Source organism: Toxorhynchites rutilus, chromosome 2, assembly GCF_029784135.1.
Source record: "Toxorhynchites rutilus septentrionalis strain SRP chromosome 2, ASM2978413v1, whole genome shotgun sequence".
Taxonomy (NCBI): domain Eukaryota; kingdom Metazoa; phylum Arthropoda; class Insecta; order Diptera; family Culicidae; genus Toxorhynchites; species Toxorhynchites rutilus.
This window is the reverse complement of record NC_073745.1, coordinates 27,825,747-27,851,965: the sequence shown is the minus strand read 5'-3', so window position 1 is coordinate 27,851,965 and position 26,219 is coordinate 27,825,747. Positions and strand designations below refer to the sequence as shown.

Below are 26,219 nucleotides of genomic sequence, written 5' to 3'. Positions count from 1 at the left end.
TGATAATCAGTTCACGGGTTCTAAGTAATCAAATAACATGAAGTAAAAATTTTCATTCAAAATTTAAACAACTTGAAACTTAAAAGGTCTGATAATCTTATAGAGAATGATTTGCTTTCCCAAACTGATGTCTCCACCAGACGTCGGCACAATACTATTGTCATCGCGTGTAATGCTTGTCCGGTCACCGGACATTGTAGTCGCAGTAGACGGCTGCATCACGGCGCCGTAAAGAGGTTGGTACGGTCGAAATTTGCCATTTGGGTTTCGGACCGGTCCGGCAAAAACCGGATAATGTGTAATCGCCCTTACCGTCTCGCCGTCCTCATTTTCAAAGAAATACGGCCCGATGACTCCACCAGACCACAATGCGCACCAAACAGTGACTTTTGGCGGATGCAATGGCCTCTCAACAATCACGTGTGGATTTTCTGAGCCCCATATACGGAAATTTTGGGTGTTCACATAGCCACCGAGCTCGAAATGTGCCTCATTGCTGAAGAAAATTTGATGCGAAAATTCAGTATTTTGCTGCTGTTGTTCGTTCATCCAATCGACGTATGTCCGACGCATTCCATGGTCACCACGCTCTAATTTTTGTACCAGTTGGACTTTATATGGATGTAGGTGCAAGTCCAAATGCAAAATTCGCCACAATGATGTGTTTGACAAGCCCAATTGCTGAGCACGCCGTGGAATCGAAACATTCGGGTCATCCTCCACACTGGCAGCAACAGCAGCAATATTTTCGGCCGAACGCACATTACGATGATGTACAGGTTTCACAATATCCGCTACGGATCCAGTTTGTACGAATTTACGCACTACATTAGCGATTGTGTGCTCTGTAGACCGTCCATGACGACCAAAATCCGTCCGTAATGCTCGAAAAACATTTGCCGGTTTTTCATCATTTTTATAGTATAATTTAACAAAATTAACACGTTGTGCGATGCTAAAACGATCCATATTGTAAAATGGCAGACATTTAACTAACGATATGACGCTTTGGTTGACAGCTATGTCAAGCGGTTGTCAGCGCAGGGCTGTATACGTTCCGAAAGCCCGAAATGGAAAACCCTGTATAACGAATAAAATTCCACCCAATGTAATAAATTCTTTGGCGAATAATGTGAGTGCTGACATTTCACTAATCGTGCATATTTTCTTCTCCCTTTCATCCGCAGTGTTCGAAGTGTTATGCACAAATACCTGGAAAAGGAGAACGAGATTAACTTCGATAAAATATTCAACCAAGTGTTAGGTAAGTTTCATTGTGGATTTTAGGTACAGTCATACCTCGATATAAGGCAACCTCGATATAAAGCAACCTCGATATAACGTAACTCGATATAACGTAACTTTTTAAGATGTCTTAGAATTAAAAATAAACAATACAGAAATCGTTTTTGGAGTATAATTTTTTCGAATAAATGTTTCTAGCAAGTTTTCAAACAAATAAGTACCGTAAAATGGCGTAGCATTGATCTTTTTCTCACTGTTTTGTAAATATAATTTTGTGAATAGTTTTCATTTTGGAGCTCAATTTGGGTAGCAGAATTATTTATTTATGTATTTATTTGGAGTGAGGCAAAATCCCATTTTAGTATGGCTCATTGAAGCCTTTTTTTAAATGGGCATAAAACCTCCTCTTTTTAAGCATCAACAGATTTAAATAATCCTAATGACACATACTGTACTTACATTTAACATCAAATATCTTATCCTACTTAATGGTAAAGCTAGACTATACTAATGGGACACAATATAATAAGCTGCACTAAATTAACGGAGCACTTCGCGAAGCCTACTTCTGTGTAGCTGGCTGGCAAGTTGAATTAATTTAGTTTTGGAAACTTCTGACGCATATCGATACATGATTGAATTTGTACTGAATAGACATTTCACAAACGTAAACAATTCATTTAGACTTTTGTTCTTCCGTTCTATTTTTAACCAATGATACACAAATATCGAGATTACAGCGTTTGCAGAACAAAATAATTCGGATAATTCTAAAATGTAATAGATTCACTTCCTCATCTTTGATGCTGGACGCTCTAAAATGGTTATCCGAGAAGCAAAGAATTGTTTATTTAACTATGGTGTTTATTTTCAAAGTAGTTTACGGTTTGCTGCTTCGACGATTTTTATTTTGTCGTTTTTATAGTTGTATTAGTTGGAAAAAAATTAAAGTAGTCTACAAAAGTTAGATCGTTGCGAGCGTGGCACAGATATAAAGGATATTAAATTGAAAGTTTTTTAAGTGCCGGTCTAGGAATTTTTCGTAGAGGAAATTTTCTCGATTTCTCTGAATGAGGGTATTCATAGTCAATCCAATACAAGGCTGGCGGTTGGGCTTGTGCTCTGGTGGACCACTTGGCTGCCAGGGCCTCGTCGGGACCGTATCGGCTCTACGGCGGACATGACTGAGAATTGGCTTGTCTTTTGACATTGCAATTTTTTCGAACTTATATTTGAAAATAAAATCAGTGCGTTTTTTTGTGTTTGCTAAACTGATTTCAAAGCTGAGAAAAAATAAATAAATTATCTTTTAGATAACTCATAATATTACGCCGGTCGGTACTTTTAGCCGATTGAAACATTTCAGGAGATATGTTTATCAATTCGTGTTTCTTTTACCTGAATTCATTTAATTATTTTTTAATCAAAAGGTACATGTGGAAGAGCAATATACGGATTATTTTGTATTACAATTCACAACAATTTCCTTTATGTAATAGGCCTACTGAACTTTATGAACCTTCAACTTTCAGCATATATTTGAACATGTTTCAAGAACACAAATCAGAGGAGTTTCCATTTGGAGATAAAGTAAGTCAAACTTAGAAATCATAAAATAAATATTGATACTAAAGATGAAACGGATATCCGGTCTATCCGGCCCACATTTGCTACCGGCCGGATTCCGGATATTGGAAAAAATCAACACAACATGAATCATAACAAAATAGCTCACTAGCTAGCTAGTATAGCATAGCAATCATTTATCCATAATTAAAAATAAGGTTTGATTACTGGAATGCCAGATTTTTTTTAAATTAAATTAATTGTTACTCATAACATTAATTTATGGAAAGTACGATGGAAAGTTGACGATGACAACCAATTACGCTGTTTATTTTACAAGTTTCTGGAGCTGAATATTGTCCCGCATGACTGGAGACAACTGAGAGTGATAGCCATACGAAAACCCAACAAGCCGGCTTGCGATCACAACTCGTATAGGCCGATTGCAATGTTATCCTGTATTCGTAAATTGTTGGAGAAAATGATTCTACTTCGTTTGGACAAGTGGGTTGAAGCGAACAATTTGCTGTCAAATACGCAGTTTGGCTTCCGCCGAGGTAAAGGGACGAACGATTGTCTCGCGCTGCTATCTTCTCAAATCCAAATCGCATTTGCTCGTAAAGAACAAATGGCTTCCGTTTTTCTCGATATCAAAGGGGCATTTGATTCAGTTTCCATGGAAATTCTCTCAGAGAAACTTCATAATCGTGGACTTTCGCCAATTCTGAATAATTTCCTGTACAATTTACTCTCTGAAAAGCACATGTTTTTCAATCATGGCAGCTTGAAATCTTCTCGATACAGTTTTATGGGCCTCCTGCTCCAAGGCTCCTGCCTAAGCCCCCTCTTGTACAGTTTTTACGTCAATGATATGGATGATTGTCTAACTAGAGACTGCACGCTGAGACAACTTGCAGACGATGGAGTTATTTCCATCACCGGTACTAATCCCGCCGTTCTGCAAAAATCCTTGCAAGATACCCTGAACAACCTGTTCACGTGGGCTCTCAAGCTGGGTATCGAATTCTCTACGGAGAAAACCGAAATGGTCGTTTTTTCTAGGAAGCACGAACCCGCCCAATTCCAGCTTCACCTATCCGGCAAAGCGATCAGGCACTCGATGTTTTTCAAATACCTTGGAGTATATTTTGACTCTAAATGTACCTGGGGAATACACATTGCGTATTTGAAACAGAAATGCCAGCAAAGAATCAATTTTCTCCAAACAATAACCGGAACATGGTGGGGTGCCCATCCAGGAGACCTCATTCAGTTGTACAAAACAACGATATTATCAGTGTTAGAATATGGCAGTTTTTGCTTCCGATCAGCTGCTAGGATTCATATTCTCAAGCTGGAGAGAATACAATATCGTTGCTTGCGTATAGCCATGGGGTGTTTGCATTCGACACATACGATGAGTCTCGAAGTCTTGGCAGGAGTACCCCCGCTTACTCTTCGATTCACAGAATTATCCTCCAGATTTCTCATCCGTTGCAAGATCATGAATCCATTGGTGATTGATAACTTCGAAAATCTACTCCAACTGACTCCTCAGTCAAGTTTTATGTCTTTGTACCATGATTTCCCTTCACCCTTCACCGGGCATCTCCAACCAAGTTTGCTTCCCATACTTTTGCAATTCCTCTGTGAATTTTGATCTGTCCATGCGACAAAAAATCCATGGAATCTCAGATCATCTACGCTCCGACTCTATTCCGCCGATATTTTCGGCAGAATATGGGAAAGTTAGATCTGATAAAATGTTCTTTACTGACGGTTCATTCATAAACGGGTCCACTGACTTCGGCATCTTCAATGAAAATTCCAGTGCCTCTTTCAAACTCAAAGATCCTTGTTCCGTGTATGTCGCTGAACTGGGTGCGATATACTACGCACTAGGGATCATTGAAACACTGCCCATCGACCATTATTTTATTTTTTCAGACAGTCTCAGCTCAATAGAGGCAATTCGTTCAATGAAAGTTGATAAACGCTCATCTTATTTCCTAACAAGAATAAGACATCTATTGAGTGTTTTGGTCGAAAAATTATTCAAGATTACCTTAGCATGGGTTCCCTCTCATTGCTCGATACCGGGGAATGAGAAAGCGGACTCGCTAGCTAAGGTGGGCGCTTCAGAAGGCACACTTTTTGAAAGGCAAATTGCCTATAATGAATTTTTTCACATTCCTCGTCAGTATACGCTCGTAAGTTGGCAGCGCATCTGGAGTGAAGATGAGTTCGGTCGCTGGTTACACACGATTTTTCCTAAGGTTTCGACGAAAGCTTGGTTTAAGGGATTGAATGTAGGTCGTGATTTCATTCGCGTGATATCTCGGCTTATGTCCAATCACTACAACCTAAACGCGCATCTCTATCGAATTGGGCTCGCAGCAAACAATCTTTGTGATTGTGGCGATGGCTACCACGACATCGAGCATGTTGTCTGGTCGTGTATCCGGTTCCATGCTGCTCGCTCTCAGCTCTCTAGAGCACTGAGAGCAAAAGGCAGACAATCGGAGATCCCCGTCCGGGATATCTTAGGTAGCCGTGATCCTGATCTTCTGCTTCATCTATACCTGTTCCTCAGAAACGCCGATGTCAACGTTTAATGATGTTTCCTTCGTTGTGTCCCTGTTTCATATCCCTCCTATCCGATCGATAAACTTTTACTTAGTCGCGGCAATACATACACACACTCTTTACAGATACACGGGCCAAAGGTTGTGCAGTCCACTGATCATTCAACAAGAGCCAAAGGTTGTACCGCTCATGACAACTCTACACGAGCTGATGTTTGCGCCGGCTAGTGACCATTCTATCCTGGATTCCTCGAGTCGAGAAGACGCACCACGCTAGATATGGGGTACAGACTAGGGGGCGTTGCTGATTAATGGTCAGCTGCATCCCAAAAGGAAGTATCCCGTGTCTGGCACAGGTACAGAGCATTGGAGACAGCAACATCACAATTACGAAAACACTTGTAATACTAACCTCGAGCCAACCGCGAGTAATCGGTTACATATTACTTACATAGTTATAAGACACACATTGTCGAAATATTGAACTCCCGGCCCCGTCAGGTCATATGAGCCTTAATAAAAATATATATTTTGGATAAAAAAAAAATAAAAAAAAAACCAATTACGCTATGCTTCATATACCATGTCAACTTCAACGAACAGTTTTCGCTGTAATACTACTGCAAGGAGCTCAAGCAATACTTGCCCTCGATGAACTGCTTAGATTTCAATGAACATCAAATGTAAGGAGCGTGATTGCGATCGATTCTAAATGAGGGACTCAGAACGAAAGGGGTGTAAGTGACTTGATCGATTTCTCTTCATCAACTTTTTCTCAACTTTTTCTTTAGTTAATAATTCAACTGCAGAAACGTTCCAATACATGTTTGCTGTAGAATCCGATAGATGAGGTTCTGACCTATCTTCCACATTGTCAAATACAGCTGGGAATGTGTTTGCAGCTAAGTTATGACCAAAACAGAGAGTCGATGTCGAGAAATCGATGATGTCACTTACACCCCTTTCATTTTGAGCCCCTTAAATGTTTTCACATTTCGTCGATTTCGTTAGCAACGGATTTTTTTTCCTGAACACGATGCTATTTTTATTTGCTACTTCGTTGAAACAGTCCCAAAAGGTTGAAACAGTCGTAAGTTTCGTGTATAAGGTTTGATTTAGTTTCGTCTCTTCTGTTACATTTACAGGTCTTGAAGACGACGATGAACTATTACTCTCAGAAGAGTCGTCGCAAAATATTTCATATACTCCAATAACATTGCCAGCAAGACTGTTTACGTTTCAAGAACTCCTAAATAGTCTGACTTCATCTCGGGACTAAAAAGGTTACAATTAAGTAATTCTGATCTTCTCCCAAGTAGTTGAAACCTTATCAGAAAAAAAACCCCGTTGAAGATTCCTTGCAGAGAACTTGATACTCAATTAAAGGATATCCATTCGAAATGGAAAATTTATTCATGGTTCAATATTTTTATGTAAAAATGTGTTTATTTCTTCTAAAATGTAATCCTTCATTCGCTTCATGCACACATGCAGTGTCTTCCAGTTTCGTATTCGCAATTATAAAGCCGAATATTCGGCTGCCGGATATCCGGCTATCCGCCCTTGAAGTCTGTCGGATATCCTACTATGTACTATCCTTTTCATCACTAATTAATACAAATTTCACTTAGATTTTTTCTTACTTTTTCCTCTACTTAAAACTGATCATGTTCTGTCTACAAACATTATCTCAAATGGGCATAAGAAAGGTTTTTTAATACTGCTGGGTGATAAGTAATTAGTTTTTGCGCATTTTTGAGTAATCATGAACAGCTTCGCAGCAATCCATTTTTTTGCTTCGATATAACGTAACTCGATATAACGTAACGAGAAAAAAAATAAAGTGCCCTAATATCGAGGTATAACCGTATTTTACTGCAGATGCTGTCGAAATTTGCATTAAATTTGTGTTCTCCCAGACGGTGCGTCTTTAATTTTGTAATTTTCCGTAAGGGATAGAAAGTTTTTGTTCGGTGTCCTTACAGTTACATAGCAGGAGATATTTTTTTCGACATTGTGTCGGCAATGTAAAAATGCTGTTTAAAAAATAAATAAGTAAAAAAAAACTTTAAGTTAAACGTTTTAATTGTGTTTAAACATAATAATCCTCCTTCATTAGTCTAGGGTATTGATAAGACTAAAATAAAATCGTGGGACATAAAGGGTGTGTCACATCAAATTGCATCACGAAAAAAACGCTGTAGAAATTCTCCCAGTAGACCGATCCTTTTGAAAATTTTAGACAGTAAAATAAAAATTATTAAACAACTTTTGGCATTTTTTTTCTTCATACTTTGAGCCCAAGCCCGTATGCTCGCACCTTCCTGTTTACCCGTCCATAAGGTTCTGTACAACGTCAGGTTGTAGTTTTTTTTAACAGGAATCCATTTTCTCTTGAAGTCCGCCTCCGATTTGACAACTTTTGGGTTCTTCCGGAGGGCCTGCTTCATAATCGCCCAATATTTCTCTATTGGGCGAAGCTCCGGTGCGTTGGGCGGGTTCATTTCCTTTGGCACGAAGGTGACCCCGTTGGCTTCGTACCACTCCAACACGTCCTTTGAATAGTGGCACGAAGCGAGATCCGGCCAGAAGATGGTCGGGCCCTCGTGCTGCTTCAATAGTGGTAGTACGCGCTTCTGTAGGCACTCCTTAAGGTAAACCTGCCCGTTTACCGTGCCGGTCATCACGAAGGGGGCGCTCCGCTTTCCGCAAGAGCAGATCGCTTGCCACACCATGTACTTTTTGGCAAACTTGGATAGTTTCTGCTTGCGAAACGTTGAGCCGGAACGCTGAATTTGTCCTCTGCGGAGAAGAACAACAGGCCCGGCAGCTGACGAAAGTCCTCTTTGACGTAGGTTTCGTTGTCCATTACCAGGCAATGCGGCTTCGTCAGCATTTCGGTGTACAGCTTCCGGGCTTGCGTCTTCCCCACCTTTCGTCGCGGTTAGGAGCCTTCTGAACCTTGTATGTACGCAGGCCCTCCCGCTGCTTGGTCCGCTGGACGAATGAACTTGACAAATTCAGCTTATTGGCGACATCCCGGACCGAACTTCTCGGATCACGTCTAAACTGCTTAACTACGCGCTTGTGATCTTTTTCACTGACGGAGCATCCATTTTTGCCGTTCTTCACCTTCCGGTCGATGGTTAGGTTCTCGAAGTATCGTTTTAGTACTCTGCTGACCGTGGATTGGACGATTCCCAGCATCTTACCGATGTCCCGATGTGACAACTCCGGATTCTCGAAATGAGTGCACAGGATTAATTCACGACGCTCTTTTTCGTTCGACGACATTTTTCCAAATTTACGAAAAAATGACAGTGAAGCATGGCCAACGTGATCTATACACTCTTATCTGATTATAAGCGAAAGCTGAAGATATAATTCCTAAAAATTAAATTTCTACAGCATTTTTTCCGTGATGCAATTTGATGTGACACACCCTTTATGATGAAGTCGCTAATTGTGGATAATGGAAATCCAACGTGCCCCACGATGTTATTTTAGTCTTATCAATGTCCTAGACTAATGAAGGAGAGGTGTGATAACTGCTAACTGCTACGTGCCTAATTGTTTTCTAGCTTTTAGTAAATTATTATGTTTAATCACAATTAAACTGTTTAACTTAAAAATTTTTTTTTACCTATTTTATTTTGTAGTTTTTAGTACATTATCTGTTTCATTAGAATATTTCTCTACAATAAAACCATTGTACTGTATTCTATCAGTCAAATAATTTCATTTGATATTGATATTGAGTAGATTGCTGAAAATACATATTGTGTTCTCCAAGTCATGTTCGTTCGTTTAATACACATATCTCAATTAACCTGTTTTTTAGATGATATGGAATCAGCTATTTTGTAGCAGCGATCAAATTATATTTTTCAAGATAAGCAGTTTTAAAATGACAGCAGAGATAAAGGTGTTTTATAAATTCGGTCAGTTCCTATTGGTTAAATTTCTATTAATGTGGGACAACCCTACAGACATACAAACGTACATACAAACAGTTCAAGCTAAATAAAACCGTTTAATAAAGTATTTTGCTATTTTGTGATTGCGGCCATCTTGGATTTGGATTTTTCATGATTTACCGTTATCTACTATTCAAGCCCTTTCATTCGAAACTCATATTAATCGGGTTTGAGAAAATATGTAGCCCACCATTTGGTAGTGGCAGCCATCTTGGATTTGGATTTATCATAAATAACTGTGTTCTACTAGTCAAGCCCCTTCATTTGATATCCATATTAATGGGGTTTTGACATAATATGTAGTCCGCCATTTGGTAGGATTTTGATGGATTTGAATTTTTCATAAATAATTGTGTTCTACTAGTCAAGCCCTTTAATGATGTTTTGAGGAAATATATAGTCCGCCATTTTGTAGTGGTAGCCACCTTGGATTCGTATTTTTCATAAATATCTGTGTTCTACTAGTGAAGCTCTTTCATTTGATACCCATATTGGTAGAGTTTTGAAAAAATATACATATATTATCTGGCTCCATCTTGTGGTGGCGGCCATTTTTGATTTGCATTTTTCATAAATAACTGCGTTCGACTGTCTGTATCATAGTGACTTTCAACACTTTTGGCTGGTTCGTCACTTAACTTCCATTTTTGGAAGAATGTCGGGAGTGAGAATTGAACTCGTGACCTTCAGCGTGAGAGGTACGGATGTTCCCTCTACGCCAGATCGCCTCCACAACTGTGTTATTTTTTTTCAAAACTCTATTCAAGCCCTTTCATTTGATACCCATATTAATGAGGTTTTGAGAAAGTATATAGTCCGCCATTTTGTAGTGGCAGCCATCTTGGGTTTGTATTTTTCATAAATAACTGTGTTCTACTAGTCAAGCCCTTCCATTTGATACCCATATTAATGGGGTTTGAGAAAATATGTAGTCCGCCATTTTGCAGTGACAACAATCTTGGATTTACATTTTTCATAAATAACCGTATTCTACTAGTCAAGCCCTTTCATTTGATACCCATATTAATGAAATTTTGAGAAAATATATAGTCCGCCATTTTGTAGTGGAACCCATCTTGGATTTGCATTTTTCATGAATAACTGTGTAGCCAAGCCCTTTCATTTGATACCCATATTAATGGGGTTTTGACATAATATGAAATCCGCCATTTTGTAGTGGCAGCCATCTTGGATTCGCATTTTTCATAAATAACCGTGTTCTACTAGTCAAGCCCTTTCATTTGATACCCATATTGATGGGGTTTTGGAAAACCCATATCGATGAGGTTTTGAGAAAGTATGTGATCCGCCATCTTGGATTTTCAAGATAATGAAATACGCAGTTTTATAATGACTACAGAGATAAAGGTGTGTTCCAAATTTCAGATCAATCGGTCAACAGAAAGGGGGTCAAATTTCTATCAATGTGGGTCAGCGCTACAGACAAACATGTTACAAACATACAAACATATTACAGGAGAAGCTAAACAAAACCGTTTAACAAAAAAATTTGGTCAAAGAAATACTTTTTGGCACTTGGTCGTTTTTTCCGCTTGAAAAGTCGATTTTTGACAAAAAAAAAACACGAGATGACACTAGATCTCGACGTTTCATGCAATTTTAAGACATTTGGCATCTAATTTCCATTCAAATGTTCTCGTTTGTTTTTTTAATTAATGCGTATAATGTTTTTAGAATTTGCAGATCATTGCGACGTGGAACAAAAACTATAGTTTATATTTTTTTACGTTTGGAAATTTTGTTTTTTTTTTTTAATTTTTTACTCAGTATAGTTTTTTTTTAAATTTTTTACTCAGTTGTGGGAGGTGATCTGGCGTAGTGGTAATATCCATACCTCTCACGCAGAGATCACGAGTTCAATTCTCACTCCCGACATTCTTCCAAAAAAATGGAAGTAAAATTGACGAACCAGCCGAAATGTGTTGAAAGTCACTATAATAAAGAAAAAAAAACATTTTTTTTACTCAGTACTTCTTTAATTTACATAAAAGTGTGTTTGTAGTTTTTTTTTTCTGTTTTGAGACAGCTTTTGTTTTTTATTGAAATGTTTTTTACGTGTTTCTGATAGATGATTTTTTCCAGCATTGCAATGAAAAATCTTTTTGCTTTTTTCACTGTCTGCATTTTTTTTAATTTATCAATTATTTCATTCTATTTGTAGATTCAAGTGCTTCGAATGCTCTAAAAAAACACCCGTACGAATACACTAAAATATAAAAATACATAAAAAGTAGAGCAGTATAAAGGATCAATTTTGAAAATTTGGTTTTTTCGTTTTTTAGTTTGTTTTGTACCGCACGAAGCTCTAAAAGTTCTGAAACAAATCATACATATTGAAACAAATTGGAACACATTTAAATATACATTAGAGCTGTACTGGGTCTAAAAATTAAAGAAAATCTACATCTTTAGTTATTTTGCTAAAGCATCCTATATTTCAAACTTATATTATTTTTTTCCCTATATCACATTTGCCATAACCAAGAATAGGCATAAATACAATATAGTCTATTCACCAATGTTGATTACACAAAAAGCACAACTCCCCATCGTGCAATCATTTCGCTACAAAATGGGACTCCGGAAGCAGGCAACCCGGTCCCGCTAATGAACTCATTTAATATCATATTTCGGTCACAACAACAACAACAACAACGGCGGCAGTCCCTGTTTCCTGCGCAGTCCGAAAACAGGAACGAGTGTCGATAATTCATTGTTGAACCGAGCATAGCATTCATTTCGGAAATGGCAACCGATAAAATTTTACCGACAGCCGCTGGCTGGCAGTTGATTTCTGGCTCTCTTTCTCCGAAGGAAGCGGGAAAACATTTGAAACGGAACGAGATAACAATGCGATCGTTTCACCACCGGCTGCCAATCAATCCTTGAAACTGTAACGCTTCCCTTTGTTTCCTGTCGTGTCGAATTCGAATTCGAAGCACTCTTTACGTTTGTGAAATCTGAGACCTGTTCAGTCACTCTAGTGAAACATCATCCCATCATGATTCTGGGATGTTAGTAATTATACTGATACAAGAGCGAATCATCGCGTCTTATCATGATCTCGACACCAGCACGGACCTTTCACCAACATCGCGTGGATTGGATCGCGCATAGAAAATAAACGAATTGATATTCCCGCCACTCACACTTCAGCGTTACTTCCGTTTCCAGCGAATTTCACAAAGCACCGGGCCACAGCTTGTCATCATTCCGGCGGTGGAAATTAATATTTTGTTGGGAGAGAATCTAGCATGGTTCTGCCTTGGAAATCTTCGGTGGAAAGAGGGGAGGGGGAGGTAATCGATTATTCGAGTACCACACGAACTCGTTTCGAATTTTTGCGTTCATAATTCGCCAAATCACTTTCAGTTTGATTGATATCCAATCGGAAATGGTGCGGTCGTTTGGTGGAAAAAAACCACGGCTGATATGGATAAGGTTCGCACTAAATTGGCTGCTCATTCCGGCGCGGATGTTGGGAATTTATTGCCCCAACTGTCCTAGTTATGGTGGTCATAGGAATTTAAGGCCACTTTTCATGAGGGGACGTACTTTGTGGGCTTTGTTTTTGTTTGAAAATATTGGGTTCCATCAATATTGTTTCCTATTATGAATTTCTCAGGAACGGAAAATACTTTCTCATATCACACCTGAGGTAGAAACAGTTTAGTAAGACTAGAAAGATTTACCTGTCAACTGCACAAATCCCATCGGATTCTCCTGGTTTTTTATTCAAAATTTCAAATACTAATTTTCAGATTCCGGATTTCAAATTCCAAATTCAGATTGCGAAAATTTAGGTTTCCGATTTCAGATTCTTTCTTTCCATTCACATAATTCGAAATTCCAAATTTCACATGTGTGTTTGATTTTAAATTCTGAATTTCGGATTTAGCTCAAAGTTTGCAGACTACCAGATTTTTCTAGACTCAAATTCGAAATCAAATTCTATAGTTCACATTTAAATTTCGAATTTACTACTGAATTCCAAACTTTATTTTCCAGATTTTATGTACCATACTCAGTACCAGATGATTATTTCATATTTAGCTCAAATGTTATTCCAAAAGAGATGCACTGAATCGCCATTTATTTTACTGATGTTGGTTAACGGGTTGTACTCATAAATCCACTTCTTTGGTGTTGCTACGTTTGATGACTCGAATCTCCTCCGTTCAAAACTCGAAAACACGAAGCTCTTCCGTACCACTCAGACTCACAGCATTAAAGAAAAGAAGAATCGGAGAGGAGAACAGGAGAATTCGATTATCCACCACATAATTTGAATGATTTGAAAATCGGAACATCAGAACCATCATCATTGTCAAATATCAATTGTCAAATAATTTTTGAAGATTTTCTACTCAGGCCGCGTGGAGCGTATACGGACGCACACTTTGAAGATCAAAAAAGGTCGTTTAAGACATTTTTTCAATAATACAAAGCTATAATTAACAGGAAAAAGATATAATATTAATATGCATTTAGAAGTCTATATTTGACTCTACAATATTTTTCTTAAGAATTTTCAATGATGGCCTGAACGGAAAGTGCAGCAGGCTCACGCCCACACGGCACGGAACGTGTTAACAAAGAATCGGAGACCAAAAGATAGAAGCATAAAAATCAGATATTAAGAGGAAGTGAGAGTAAAAATGAAAATGAAAATGATACTGTTTATTTTCAGTAGAGTAAGATTTGAAGAGAAAGAAAAAAATATATAGAAAATACGGAAGATTTAACAAAAAAAAATTATAACATGAAATTTAAAAGAAGCAAGATTTACAAGTTTGCAAACGATGAAAGAAAAATCAACAAAGAATAAAAAAAAAATACAAAATAAATGATGAAGTTTCCTGACATGAAAACATGAACGTAATAAAAGAAGAAAATTTACAAATCGGGATAATAGTTTTACATACAAGGGACGCTGTTTCACTATCTCATATGAAATACGTTTGCTACCATTTACGTATTAACTTTATTCGCATCCAAACTCCATGCGACCTATCGCAATATAGCAAAAATAAATGAGAAAAGAAAAAATAATAAAAAGAAATGGTAAGAATGGTACAATTGACAACAGGAATATTGAAAAGAAAAAAAAGGTAAGAGAAAAAATGAACGCTAAAAGAAAAAATAGACGATAAAAGGAAAATAAATAAACAAAAATTATAGAAGAAAAATCAACAAAAATAAATTATGAAACTAAAATTGACAGAATCAAATGTCAAAACAAAATTCACGAGAGAAATGATGAGGAAAATAATATTTAATAATATATAAAATAATAAATGATAACAGGGAAAGGATAATGGACAAAAAAGAATTGACGAGATTAAAATCAATAAAAGAATTGATGGAAAGATGATGAAAATTGTCAAAAATGAAATCAATAGAGATAATTAACTGAATAAATAATAAAAGCAAAAGGAACAAAAAAAATAAAAATAATAAGTGGTTCTCAAATGGGGATCAACACTAGGGTAGGAGCCTACCTGTTGGTCTCAAATGTTCCTATCTCACGCCTCCACGAAGATCATATGACGACATTTTTAGATCGGGCGTGAACTGGAAACACACACCTGGTCTTGGCTCCGAGAACGGGTGTCGAAAGTGGCTAAGTGAGGGGGTGCGAGCGAGTCAGAGCGCTATATCTCTCCCGGGGAAGGCCTCCCGGGTCATGGAGGCCTTGCCAACCCGCTGTCTCCCGGGCAAAGGAGATACACCCAGAAAATGGAGCTACGTTCACGAAGAATACTCAGAATGCGATCGCCCGAGGAGGGTCCCCGAACTGGAGCTGGTCCTGGAACGGGCGTAAGAGCGAGCGGCCAGCGGCTGGAGGGCGATGTGCAAGAGCGGGCCACCAGCCGGGTTCAACCCGAAGAGCTACCGCCACACGGAAACAGCAGCCATCGACATCACCAACGAAACGCTGCGCCTACGAGGCGTGTTGCGACTGTCAGACGACAGTCGTCCACACTTGTGGGTACTACTAGGCGACGGATCATGTGGACACATGAAATGAATGAATTCGTGATCCGCGCCTATTACATCTGCACTGCTTTGGAGACGGACATGAGCGGTCGCCCTCGAATACTCGCAATAACATCGAGAAGGAATTGGCCGGCATCCAAAAGTCGGTCATCCTTAGCACCTGCGCGATTGTCCGACAATTCCTCGGTCAGGACTAAAACAGCACGAGCATGCAGATACGTGCATTCCGCAGAGCATTCCACGAAATGAATGAATTCGTGATCCGCGCCTATTACATCTGCACTGCTTTGGAGACGGACATGAGCGGTCGCCCTCGAATACTCGCAATGTTCGAGGAAGCGTATCCAGAGTTCGTCGGGAGGCTTGACCAAAACGCGATGAACGCGAGGCGTAGAGCGATTGTACGCAACAATATGCTCTCCCAAACGCAAGTCGACGAGATCAAGCAGCAGGTGCAGAGAGAACTAAGCTCCAGAACAAGCAGAGCAAGCGATGTGTCGAGACGAAGTTCAGTACGGCTGAGCAATTCATTCGCGAGTGGGGCACGCGAATCAGCACCAGTGGAGGCCACAGTACAACAACCCCCTGAGCCGGAAGACCCACAGCCAGATCAACAACTACTACGCGATCTGGTCTTCCATTACGACGAGGCGATCGCACAGTTCCGCGACACGGACCCTTTGTCGCGCCCCAGGATCCCGAAGTTGCAGCATTCCCGCAGGCTGACAAGTGCAGTAAAGCTCATGAACGAGCACGTTCTTCCGCTCCACTTGGTTGATGCTGAGAACATGGAGGAGCTGCAACTGAAAGTTTACTGTGCTGCTGTGGCGACCGCCAAAAGTTTAGGATACCGTATTAGGCCAAGAGGCGGACTGCTCCAACATCTCCGTGAAAGGCGTGAGCCTCCATGGCGAAGGAGATTGGAGCAACGGATCCTAAACAAGCGCGCCGCAATTGGAAGACTGATGGCGTACAAAAGAGGCAGCAGATCGGTGAAATTATGTCGCCAAGTTGCTGTGATCGTGCGGCCTACTGAACTTCGCCAGCTGGGAGCTCACCAGCTGACGGAAAAACTCGACACACTGGTACAGCAATTGAGCGTCCTAACTAAACGGCTGAAACGTTACTCTGACTCTGCAAAGCGCCAGGAACAAAATCGGATGTTCAGAGATAACGAAAAAGCGTTCTACGACCACATTAGCGACGAGAAGCCCGACTACCGCGAAGGTTTGCCAGATATTAGCGATGTGACGAACTTCTGGGCTGGTATTTGGGAAACCCCAGTACAACATCGCGAAGGGCAAATGTGGTTAAGACGGGAGGAGGAGAGTTGTGGTGAAATTGGAGAGATGCCAGCTATCATCGTCGGAGAGAACGATGTCCGCGAAGCCTCGCGGTACCTGAGGAACTGGGCAGCACCGGGCCCCGATGGTGTCCAGAACTTTTGGCACAAGAAGCTGACCGTCGCACATCCAAAGATAGCTGAGTGCTTCAACAAGTTGCTACGTGACCCACACAACCTTCCTGAATTCGCCACCCGTGGCGTCACCTTCCTCCTCCCGAAAGACAGCAACACATTGAACCCATCAAAGTACAGACCGATAACGTGCCTATCGAGTCTGTACAAAATACTGAGCAGCATAATTACCGCCAAAGTTTCTGCTCACTGTGAACAGCATCACATCATCGCAGAAGAGCAGAAAGGATGCAGGAAAAATACGCATGGCTGCAAAGACCAGGCCATCATCGACGCAGCCATAGTCGGCCAGGCGGTATATAACCAGCGGAACCTAAGTATGGCCTACATCGATTACAGGAAGGCTTATGACTCCATACCTCACTCGTTTCTCGTCCGGGTATTGGAGCTCTACAAAATTGATCCCGTCGTCGTTAGGTTCCTGCAGCATGCGATGAGGCAGTGGAGTACGTCTCTGCACCTCAGTGATGGGGAAAATGTGTTGCAGTCTAGAACGCTGCAGATAAAGAGGGGGATATTCCAAGGCGACTCTTTCAGCCCGCTTTGGTTTTGTCTGGCACTGAACCCCCTCAGTAGGACGCTCAATAGAAACGGTCATGGCTATAAAATAAGGTATGGCGACGGCGCCCACGAAGAAGTGACCCATACCTTCTACATGGATGATCTCAAGGTCTACGCTGATTCACGTCAGCGTCTAGGTGTAGCTATCCGGGTTGTCGAAGACATAAGCAGGGACATCTGCATGGAGTTCGGCCTTGACAAGTGCCGCTGTGTCCATCTGCTGAAAGGGCAGCTTACCGAATCCGGAGGTTACGAGGTCTATGACGGCGAGTTCATAAGAGACATGGTTCGTGGCGAATCCTATAAATATCTTGGATTCCGACAGCTCACCGGGATTCGCCACTCCGACATCAAGACGGAGCTGCGAGACAAGTTCTTGAGTCGAGTGAACTGTGTCCTGAGGACTTTCCTCAACGCGGGGAACAAGGTACGCGCGATCAACACATTCGCGGTTCCCCTGCTGACCTTCAGTTTTGGTGTAGTCAAATGGAGCAAAACTGGCCTAGAGGACCTTGAGAGGAGGATGAGGAAAGCATTCAAAGAGGCCGGAATGCACCATCCTCAATCGGCATTGGAGAGAGTTTCACTGCCACGCAAAGAAGGGGGACTTGGAATAGTCGACATATCTGCACTGTGTGTTGCCCAGGTACGACAACTGCGCGAGTACTTCGCAGAACGCGCCAACCAAAACGCGCTATACCGGGCTGTCTGCGCCGCCGACCGAGGATACAGCGCTCTGCACTTGGCGCAAGCGGAGTACCAACTCAACTGCAATCTGCAGACAGTGGAGGAGAAGATTGCAGCTTGGAAGCAGAAGGCAGTGCATGGTGCCCACCCCCATCAACTGGACCGGCCACACGTCGACAAGGCCGCATCTAATCTGTGGCTAACGCGTGGTGAACTCTCTTCAGTAGTAGAAGCCGACATGATAGCCATCCAGGACAGGATAATGCCGACGAGAAACTGCAGGCGGTACGTCTGGCATCAAGACGTTGATGACATTTGCCGGATGTGCCATCAACCAGGTGAAAACATAGAGCACATTATGGGAGGCTGTCCCGTTTTGGCCAACGCAGCCTACACCGAGCGCCACAACAACGTGGCCCGTATTGTTCATCGACAACTGGCGCTCCAATGTGCTCTACTGGAAGACAACGTACCAAACTACCGGTACCTGCCTGCACCTGTCCTGGAAAATGACCGTTTCAAGCTGTACTGGGATCGCACTGTTCTGACCGACCTCTCGATCCACCACAACCGGCCAGATATAATGGTTTACGACAAGAGCGACCGCAAAGTCACCATCATCGATGTCGCTATTCCACTGAACCAGAATCTGGAGGAGACCCACGGTCGCAAAATCTGCAAGTACCGACCATTGGCCGTGGAGCTCAAGGAACTGTGGGGGCTAAGGGAGGTCCCAAGAATTGTTCCAGTCGTTCTCTCTGGAACTGGAATTGTCCCGAAGACACTTCTGGAAGCGCTAAAGGTGTTGAATATGGAGAAGGAATTGGCCGGCATCCAAAAGTCGGTCATCCTTAGCACCTGCGCGATTGTCCGACAATTTCTCGGTCAGGACTGAAACAGCACGAGCATGCAGATACGTGCATTCCGCAGAGCCTAGTCCCCCTTTGGCATTCAGAAGCCCGGGGGCAGGTGAAAATTCTGGCTAGGTTCGCCTAGTTAAGAAGTGAGATAAGTCTGTTAAAAAAAGATAATATGACAATATAAATAAAATAACATATACAAATGATAAAAAGAAAATCAATATAAGAACCATGAAAGATAAAATTAACATAGTGAAATTATAAAAATAAAAACGAGCAAAAAAATATGAAACGAGAATTAACAAAACAAAATTATAATCGAGAAAATTAACGAAATGAATTGATAATAAGAACATATACTGAAGAAATTATAGAAGAAAAAGTAACAAAAAGAAATGATACCAAGAAAATTAGCCGAAGGAAATGATGAAAGAATAATTTAGAATAAATGGGAGAATGGATTATTCGAAGAATCGTGGTATCCAAGAATGGAAGACTTCGAAATTTAAAAATTTGTAATTTGGATACTCGGATAGTTTGAAAATCAGTGCATCAGTAGCACCATCGCTGAATTAGAGAAAAAAAGGGTTAATCAAAAAATCGGAGAATCGCACACAAGAAGTCCAGAAGACAGGAGCTAAATCAGGTGATCAATAATCACCAGCTGGGAAACTAGAAGAAATAATAAAAGAAAGATTAATAACCAGAAATTATGAAACGAAAATCCACAAAAAAATGTTAGAAGGTAAATTAACAAAATGAAAATAATGAATGATAAATAATCAATAATAATGATAATAAGAAATCGAATTGTTGAGGAGGCGATGTGGCGTAGTGGTAACATCCATACCTCTCACGCGGAGATCACGAGTTCAATTTTCACTCCCGACTTGCTTCCAAAAATGGAAGTAAAAGTGACGAACCAGTCGAAATGTGTTGAAAGTCACTATAATAGAGAGAGTGAAAAAAAAACCAAATTGTTAGAAGGGAAATTAACAACCAGAAATTATAAAAGAAGATAAATGATAAATTAAAAATTGACAAAAAAAGAGAAAATGAAAAAATTGACCAAATAGATGATAGAAAAATTAACAAATATAAATGAATATCGGGAAAATCAGTGCTGAATTAGAGAAAAAGAAAATCAGCTGATCACAAAATCGAAGAATCGCACAATTGGAGTCTAGAAGATAGAAACTAAAAAATCAGAAACAAAGGACCAGAAGGTGCAGGATTAGAGGTCAAGGAATCAGAAGCTAAAACACAATCAGAAGCTGGATACAGAATCAGAAGCTAAAACACAATCAGAAGCTGAGGTTGAAAAATAATCATGAACTAAAAAAGAAGCTGATACTGTAGAAAACAATTAAAGGCTAAAAAAATCAAACACTATAAAAAGAGCCAGAACGAAAAAATCGGATGCACAGAAACTCAGGAAAAAAAGAATCAGAACCATAAGCTTAATAGAAATCGGAATCAAAAACTGAAAAGAATAATTTTCTAAAACAAATTTAGAAGCTAGAATATGTGCCATAAGTTAACAAAAAATTTTGAAAAGGAAAAAAAATGAAAATTTGTAAAATAATTAAGTAAAAAATTAGAAGCTGAATAATAAACTAAATAAGAATTAGAATAGTCGAGAAAACAATCAAAATCTTTGAAAAGAATTTTAATCATAAAACAAAAGCTTAAAAAATCAGATCCTGAAAACAGAATAAGAATAAAAAACTAAATAGGAATCGAAGGCTGAAATGAATTTGAATCTAAAAAAAGAATTAGAAGCTAATGAAAAAATCAAAAGCTGACAGAAAATCAGAAGCTTAAAGAATAATGAAAAGCTGATCGAATGAGATGCTAAAAAAATAAAAAAAATAAAACAGAATCGAAGTTGAGAAAGAATATAAACATAGGATCAGAAGAGGCCGAATCACAATCAGTAGCTTAAGAAACAATTATAACAAAAAAAAAAGAAACTGAAAAAATTATTCAAAAAAAATCATAATTAAAAACTGAAAAGAATCAGAGGTTAAAAAAAACTCTGAAGTTTATAAAAGAATTGATTGTTATCAAAAGAATAAGAATCTCAAAAATGAGATTCGGATCTTTAGGAGATTAGGATGAACAAAAAGGATAAAAAAATGAAAAGAACCGTCATTTAAAAATGAATCCGAAACTTACAGGAAATCAGAAGTAACTTATTTTAAATAATAAGTCGGAAGAGTAAAAAAAAAGAATTAAAACCTCAAAAAAGAATCAGAATTTGAAGCTAAAAGGAATTAAAAGAATCATAATGTTACAAAATATTGGAAGCTGAAAAAATCTGATGCTAAAACAAGAGAAAACTTAGGAAAAATCAGAAGCTGAAAAAGAATTAGAAACTAAAACAAGAATCAGAAGCGTCAAAAAGAATTAGAACAAACAAAAAAGAAGCTACAGAAATATGATCCTTGAAAAGAATCAGCGTCTATAAAAACCAAAAACTTAAAAAAGTAAGAAGTCAATATTATCAGATGCTGAAAAGAATAAGAAACCTTAAAAATCAGAAGCTATAAAGAAACTAAAATAAGAGTCACAAAGAAAACTCAAGCTAAAAAATGATTCTTCCTCTTGTATTAGTATTTTGCTTAAGGATTTGTTAAAGGAATAATCAGGAGCTTACCAAAAATCAGAAGCTAAAACAAATTAAAAGCTAAAAAAAACTCAGGAGCTGATAAAGAAATCGAAGGTACAAATGGGATTCAAATATGAAGAAAGAACCAGATACTATGAAAAAATTAGAAGCTGAAAAAATAATTAGAAACATTAAAAAGAATTGGAACTAAAAAAAAAATCTGAAGTAAAAATAAAGATCAGAAAGTTAATAATGAATCAAAAGCTAATGAAGAGCATCAAGGAAGCTAAAAACGAACTCCTTTCTGCTACTAATCCAACTAAAGAAATGATCAGGATTAAAAATAATAGAACTGACAAAAATCAATGAGAATGAGAATGAGAATGAGAATGAGAATGAGAATGAGAATGAGAATGAGAATGAGAATGAGAATGAGAATGAGAATGAGAATGAGAATGAGAATGAGAATGAGAATGAGAATGAGAATGAGAATGAGAATGAGAATGAGAATGAGAATGAGAATGAGAATGAGAATGAGAATGAGAATGAGAATGAGAATGAGAATGAGAATGAGAATGAGAATGAGAATGAGAATGAGAATGAGAATGAGAATGAGAATGAGAATGAGAATGAGAATGAGAATGAGAATGAGAATGAGAATGAGAATGAGAATGAGAATGAGAATGAGAATGAGAATGAGAATGAGAATGAGAATGAGAATGAGAATGAGAATGAGAATGAGAATGAGAATGAGAATGAGAATGAGAATGAGAATGAGAATGAGAATGAGAATGAGAATGAGAATGAGAATGAGAATGAGAATGAGAATGAGAATGAGAATGAGAATGAGAATGAGAATGAGAATGAGAATGAGAATGAGAATGAGAATGAGAATGAGAATGAGAATGAGAATGAGAATGAGAATGAGAATGAGAATGAGAATGAGAATGAGAATGAGAATGAGAATGAGAATGAGAATGAGAATGAGAATGAGAATGAGAATGAGAATGAGAATGAGAATGAGAATGAGAATGAGAATGAGAATGAGAATGAGAATGAGAATGAGAATGAGAATGAGAATGAGAATGAGAATGAGAATGAGAATGAGAATGAGAATGAGAATGAGAATGAGAATGAGAATGAGATTTTGCTAGTCGTAATACGCAGAAAACCAAGAACGAATCAAAAATACTGCATCAAAATGGTTGATTTAAGCACGATTTTCATTTCCAATCTACGATTCGGAAATTACAAAATAAAAAATTTCAATTTTCAAACAAAAGCTAAAGCACTCAGCCCCCAAAGCAGAGCACATTCGTTTTCACTTCCACATAGCGCAAATCACGGCTACCGCTGCTACTCCTGATTGACGCTACAGGAATTCGTTTGAATAAATTGAATTTGATTGCCCCCATTTTCCAGTGCTATCCGTTTTTGGCTCCGAGGTTGAAAGGGCTCTCCAACGGAATGACCCAGCTAAATTGTGACCGCCATGCGAATCTGAAACAATTCAAAATCTCTTTTCTGCGTTGGTTGCTCGACTCTTCCTCCTCCCAGGGCACGGGCCCGAGGGCTAAGAATCTAAAGTGAAACTAAATTAAATTATTCATCTCGATGCCCTCTTTCTCGGAGACGGCGCTCCAGTTTCTCCACCTGTCGCCACCACCGATACCGCTTTGATGTTACTTCCGCATGAGATGAAGTCACGCTCACCCAGGCGCGGATCATGGAAAACTGTCCGGGAATTGAGTAATCGATTTTCGAGTTAATTTTCATGAACCGCCATCAGTTTCATACCGCGCGGCTGTTGTTGTGACTGCTTGGGAAGCCTGAATGATAACCTCTCTCGCGTAGTCGGTGTGTAATCTCTACTTCCACTAATTGCTTTTGTAATCGATTTATCGCGGATGCTTAAATCTAGCCACTCTGGTTCGAACTAAATGCTAATGCTAATCCTTGTACTTCGCCAGCTGGCCCGCTGGATTCGGTTGAGTGAATTCGTATTTCCGATTGCGAAATGAGAAGTTTATGCCCGGCTGAATTCGTTGATAGAGCGCAGTTCCTTAAGGCGCTGAGTGGCCATTTCGGAATAAATATCCGATCGAAATCAAAGCAGATTTGGATCAGAACGGAGAATATCGCATTAAACCAATTCATCGGAATGCATATTTTCAGATTTCACTCGAAGAAAACCGGTCAGAAACATTCCGCCGTTGATTATTTACTCATTAATAAACTTTTTTTTTGTGTTTGTTTTGTTTCATTCCAGGGTATCTTCTGTTCAGAGATTTCTGCGACAACTTCTCAGACGAACCGGTGCCACATTTGAAATTCTACGAAGAGGTAAGTCTGTCTCCCCAAGTTTGTTCTTTTTCGAGATTACCCCAGTTTCGATACTCCCCCCTGTCCTCGAGACATGGAATCCTTCAGATGCCAAATTTTATATAACTACTCTCATTATTATCTATTTGCGCGCTTACGCTCCTCGTTCGTTCGCTTCGTTCGTTCGTTCAAAGAGGGAGACCCTTTTCTTCGTTGGTTCGGAATTTATCCTTCGTTCAATTTGCATTTGTTGATTGAAAAAGATGGAAATTGAGAAGGGGCGGAAATGGAGCGGATGGCACATCACCCTCGGGAGAAAGTTGTAGGGCGAAATTGGAACTTTTCGAGTAGGACGACAACGACGACGACGACGATGAAGGTCTTATCAAGTCGTAGGTAAATGTTGTTGAAATTTAATTTATTGCAAGTGATTTTGAAGTTATCTAAGTTCATCGAAGTTTGCGAGAAAGGCTGCAACCCTTCACGATGTTCTGCCGATGGTTTACAAGAAAGTTATGTTGTCGCAAATGTTTTCGATGGCTGAGCAGTTCAATCAGTCTACTGCAGATTGTGAGATTTCGAAAAACTTTTGGCTGTCTGAATAAAGAAAACATTCGTAGTGGAATCTGAAATATTGTTCGATAGTACTCTACAACTGTTCAATATGGCAATAATGACAACAGCTTGAAAATACTTTTTTTATAAAAGGGACGAGAGAATAACGATGGGAATATGAATAAAAACAGTCATACGTGTAAGAATCGAACTTCGGAAAACCAATCATCTACAAAACCAGAGAATGAAAGACAGCGATTATTAGAATCAGAGAGAACCAAAAGAGAAGAAAATCAGAAGAGAAGATAATCAGAAGAAAAGATAATCAGCAGAGAAGATTAATCATATTTTTTCTGCGGATTTTCTTCTCGTCAATTAAAAGAGAAGAGAATCAGAAGTAAAAGAGTAAAAAAGAAATGAATCAAAAGAGACGTAATCAGAAGCGAAAATAATTCGGAAAGAGAGAATCAGAAGAAAAGAATATCAAATGAGAAGAGAAAATAAGAGAAAAGAAGAGAATTAGAAAAGAAAAGGGAAGAATTGGAAGAGAATCGGAAAAGAGGGGAATAAGAAGAGAAGAGAATCAGGAGAGAACATAATTGAGAGAAAAGGGAATCATAAGAAAAAAGAATCAAAATAGAATAGAATCAGAAGAAAAGAAAATCAGAAGAGAAGAGAATTGAAAGAGAAGAGAGTCATAAGAAGTTATTTGAATATTCATATTTTTCGCTTCTGATTATCTTCTCGTCGATTAAGAGAGAAGATAATCAGAAGTAAAAGAGAATAAAAAATAAGTGAATAACGAGAGAAGAAATATCAGAAGAAATGTGGTTCGGAATTCGGAGAGAAGAGAATCGGAAGAAAAAATAATCAGATAAGATTAGAATTATAAAAGAAGAAAATTAGAAAAAGAAATAGAAAAAATTAGAAGAGAATACGAGGAAAAGGAAATCAGGAGAAAAGAGAATCAGAAGAGACGAGAATCGGAAGAAAAGAGAATCAGATAAGAAGAGAATTAAAAGAGAAGAGAATCAAAAGAGATTATTAGATTCTTAATATTTTTCTCTTCTGATTTTCTTCTCGAGAAAGAATAAAAAAGAGAATAAAACAAGAAGTGTGTCAGAAGAGAGAAAAATCAGTAGTGATGTGAATAATTCGGTGAGAAGAGAATCAGAAGAAAAGAGAATCAATTATGAAGAGAATTAGAAAAGAAGAAAATCAGAGAAGAAATGGAAAAATAGAAGAGAATCAGAAAAGCAGATGGTTGGTTGTTGAATTATAGAGGCTTTAAACTTTTCAATTCGTTCGCCTCTAATGCAGAGAATTAGAGAATAAGAAGAGAAGAAAAATCAGGAGAAAAGATCATTGGAAGAGAAGGGAATCAGAAGAAAAAAAGTATCAGACGAGAAGAGAATCAGAAAAAAAGAGAATCAGAAAAAAAGAGAATCAGAAAAAAAGAGAATCAGAAGTGGCAAGAATTAAAAGAAAAAATTATCTGAAGAGAACAAAAAATGCAAAGAGAAGAGAATCGGGAGAGAGGATAATCAGGAGAGATGGTAATCAGAAGGAAAATAACCGAAGGAGATGCGAATCAGAGGAGAGGAAAATCAGAAGAGAAGGGAATAAGAAAAGAAAATGATTGGAAGAGGAGAGATCTAGAAGAAAAATCAATCGGAAACTAAAAAAATCATAGGGGAAGAGAATTATAAATAATGACAATCAGAATAGAAAAGAATTAGAAGGGGAAATAGA

The 26,219-nt window shown here is 38.9% G+C and overlaps 1 protein-coding gene across 4 annotated transcripts in view; it reads left to right on the top strand.

Annotated features, from left to right (window-relative positions):
- Nucleotides 1-26,219, top strand: part of LOC129764183 (G protein-coupled receptor kinase 1) — a 402,831-nt gene that overhangs the window by 164,286 nt on the left and 212,326 nt on the right. For all 4 annotated transcript variants that reach the window (XM_055763033.1, XM_055763032.1, XM_055763035.1 and 1 more), the window contains exons 3-4: nt 1,188-1,264; nt 23,860-23,933. In XM_055763033.1, the coding sequence (XP_055619008.1) occupies nt 1,188-1,264; nt 23,860-23,933 (151 nt within the window). The remainder of the gene's footprint in view (nt 1-1,187; nt 1,265-23,859; nt 23,934-26,219) is intronic.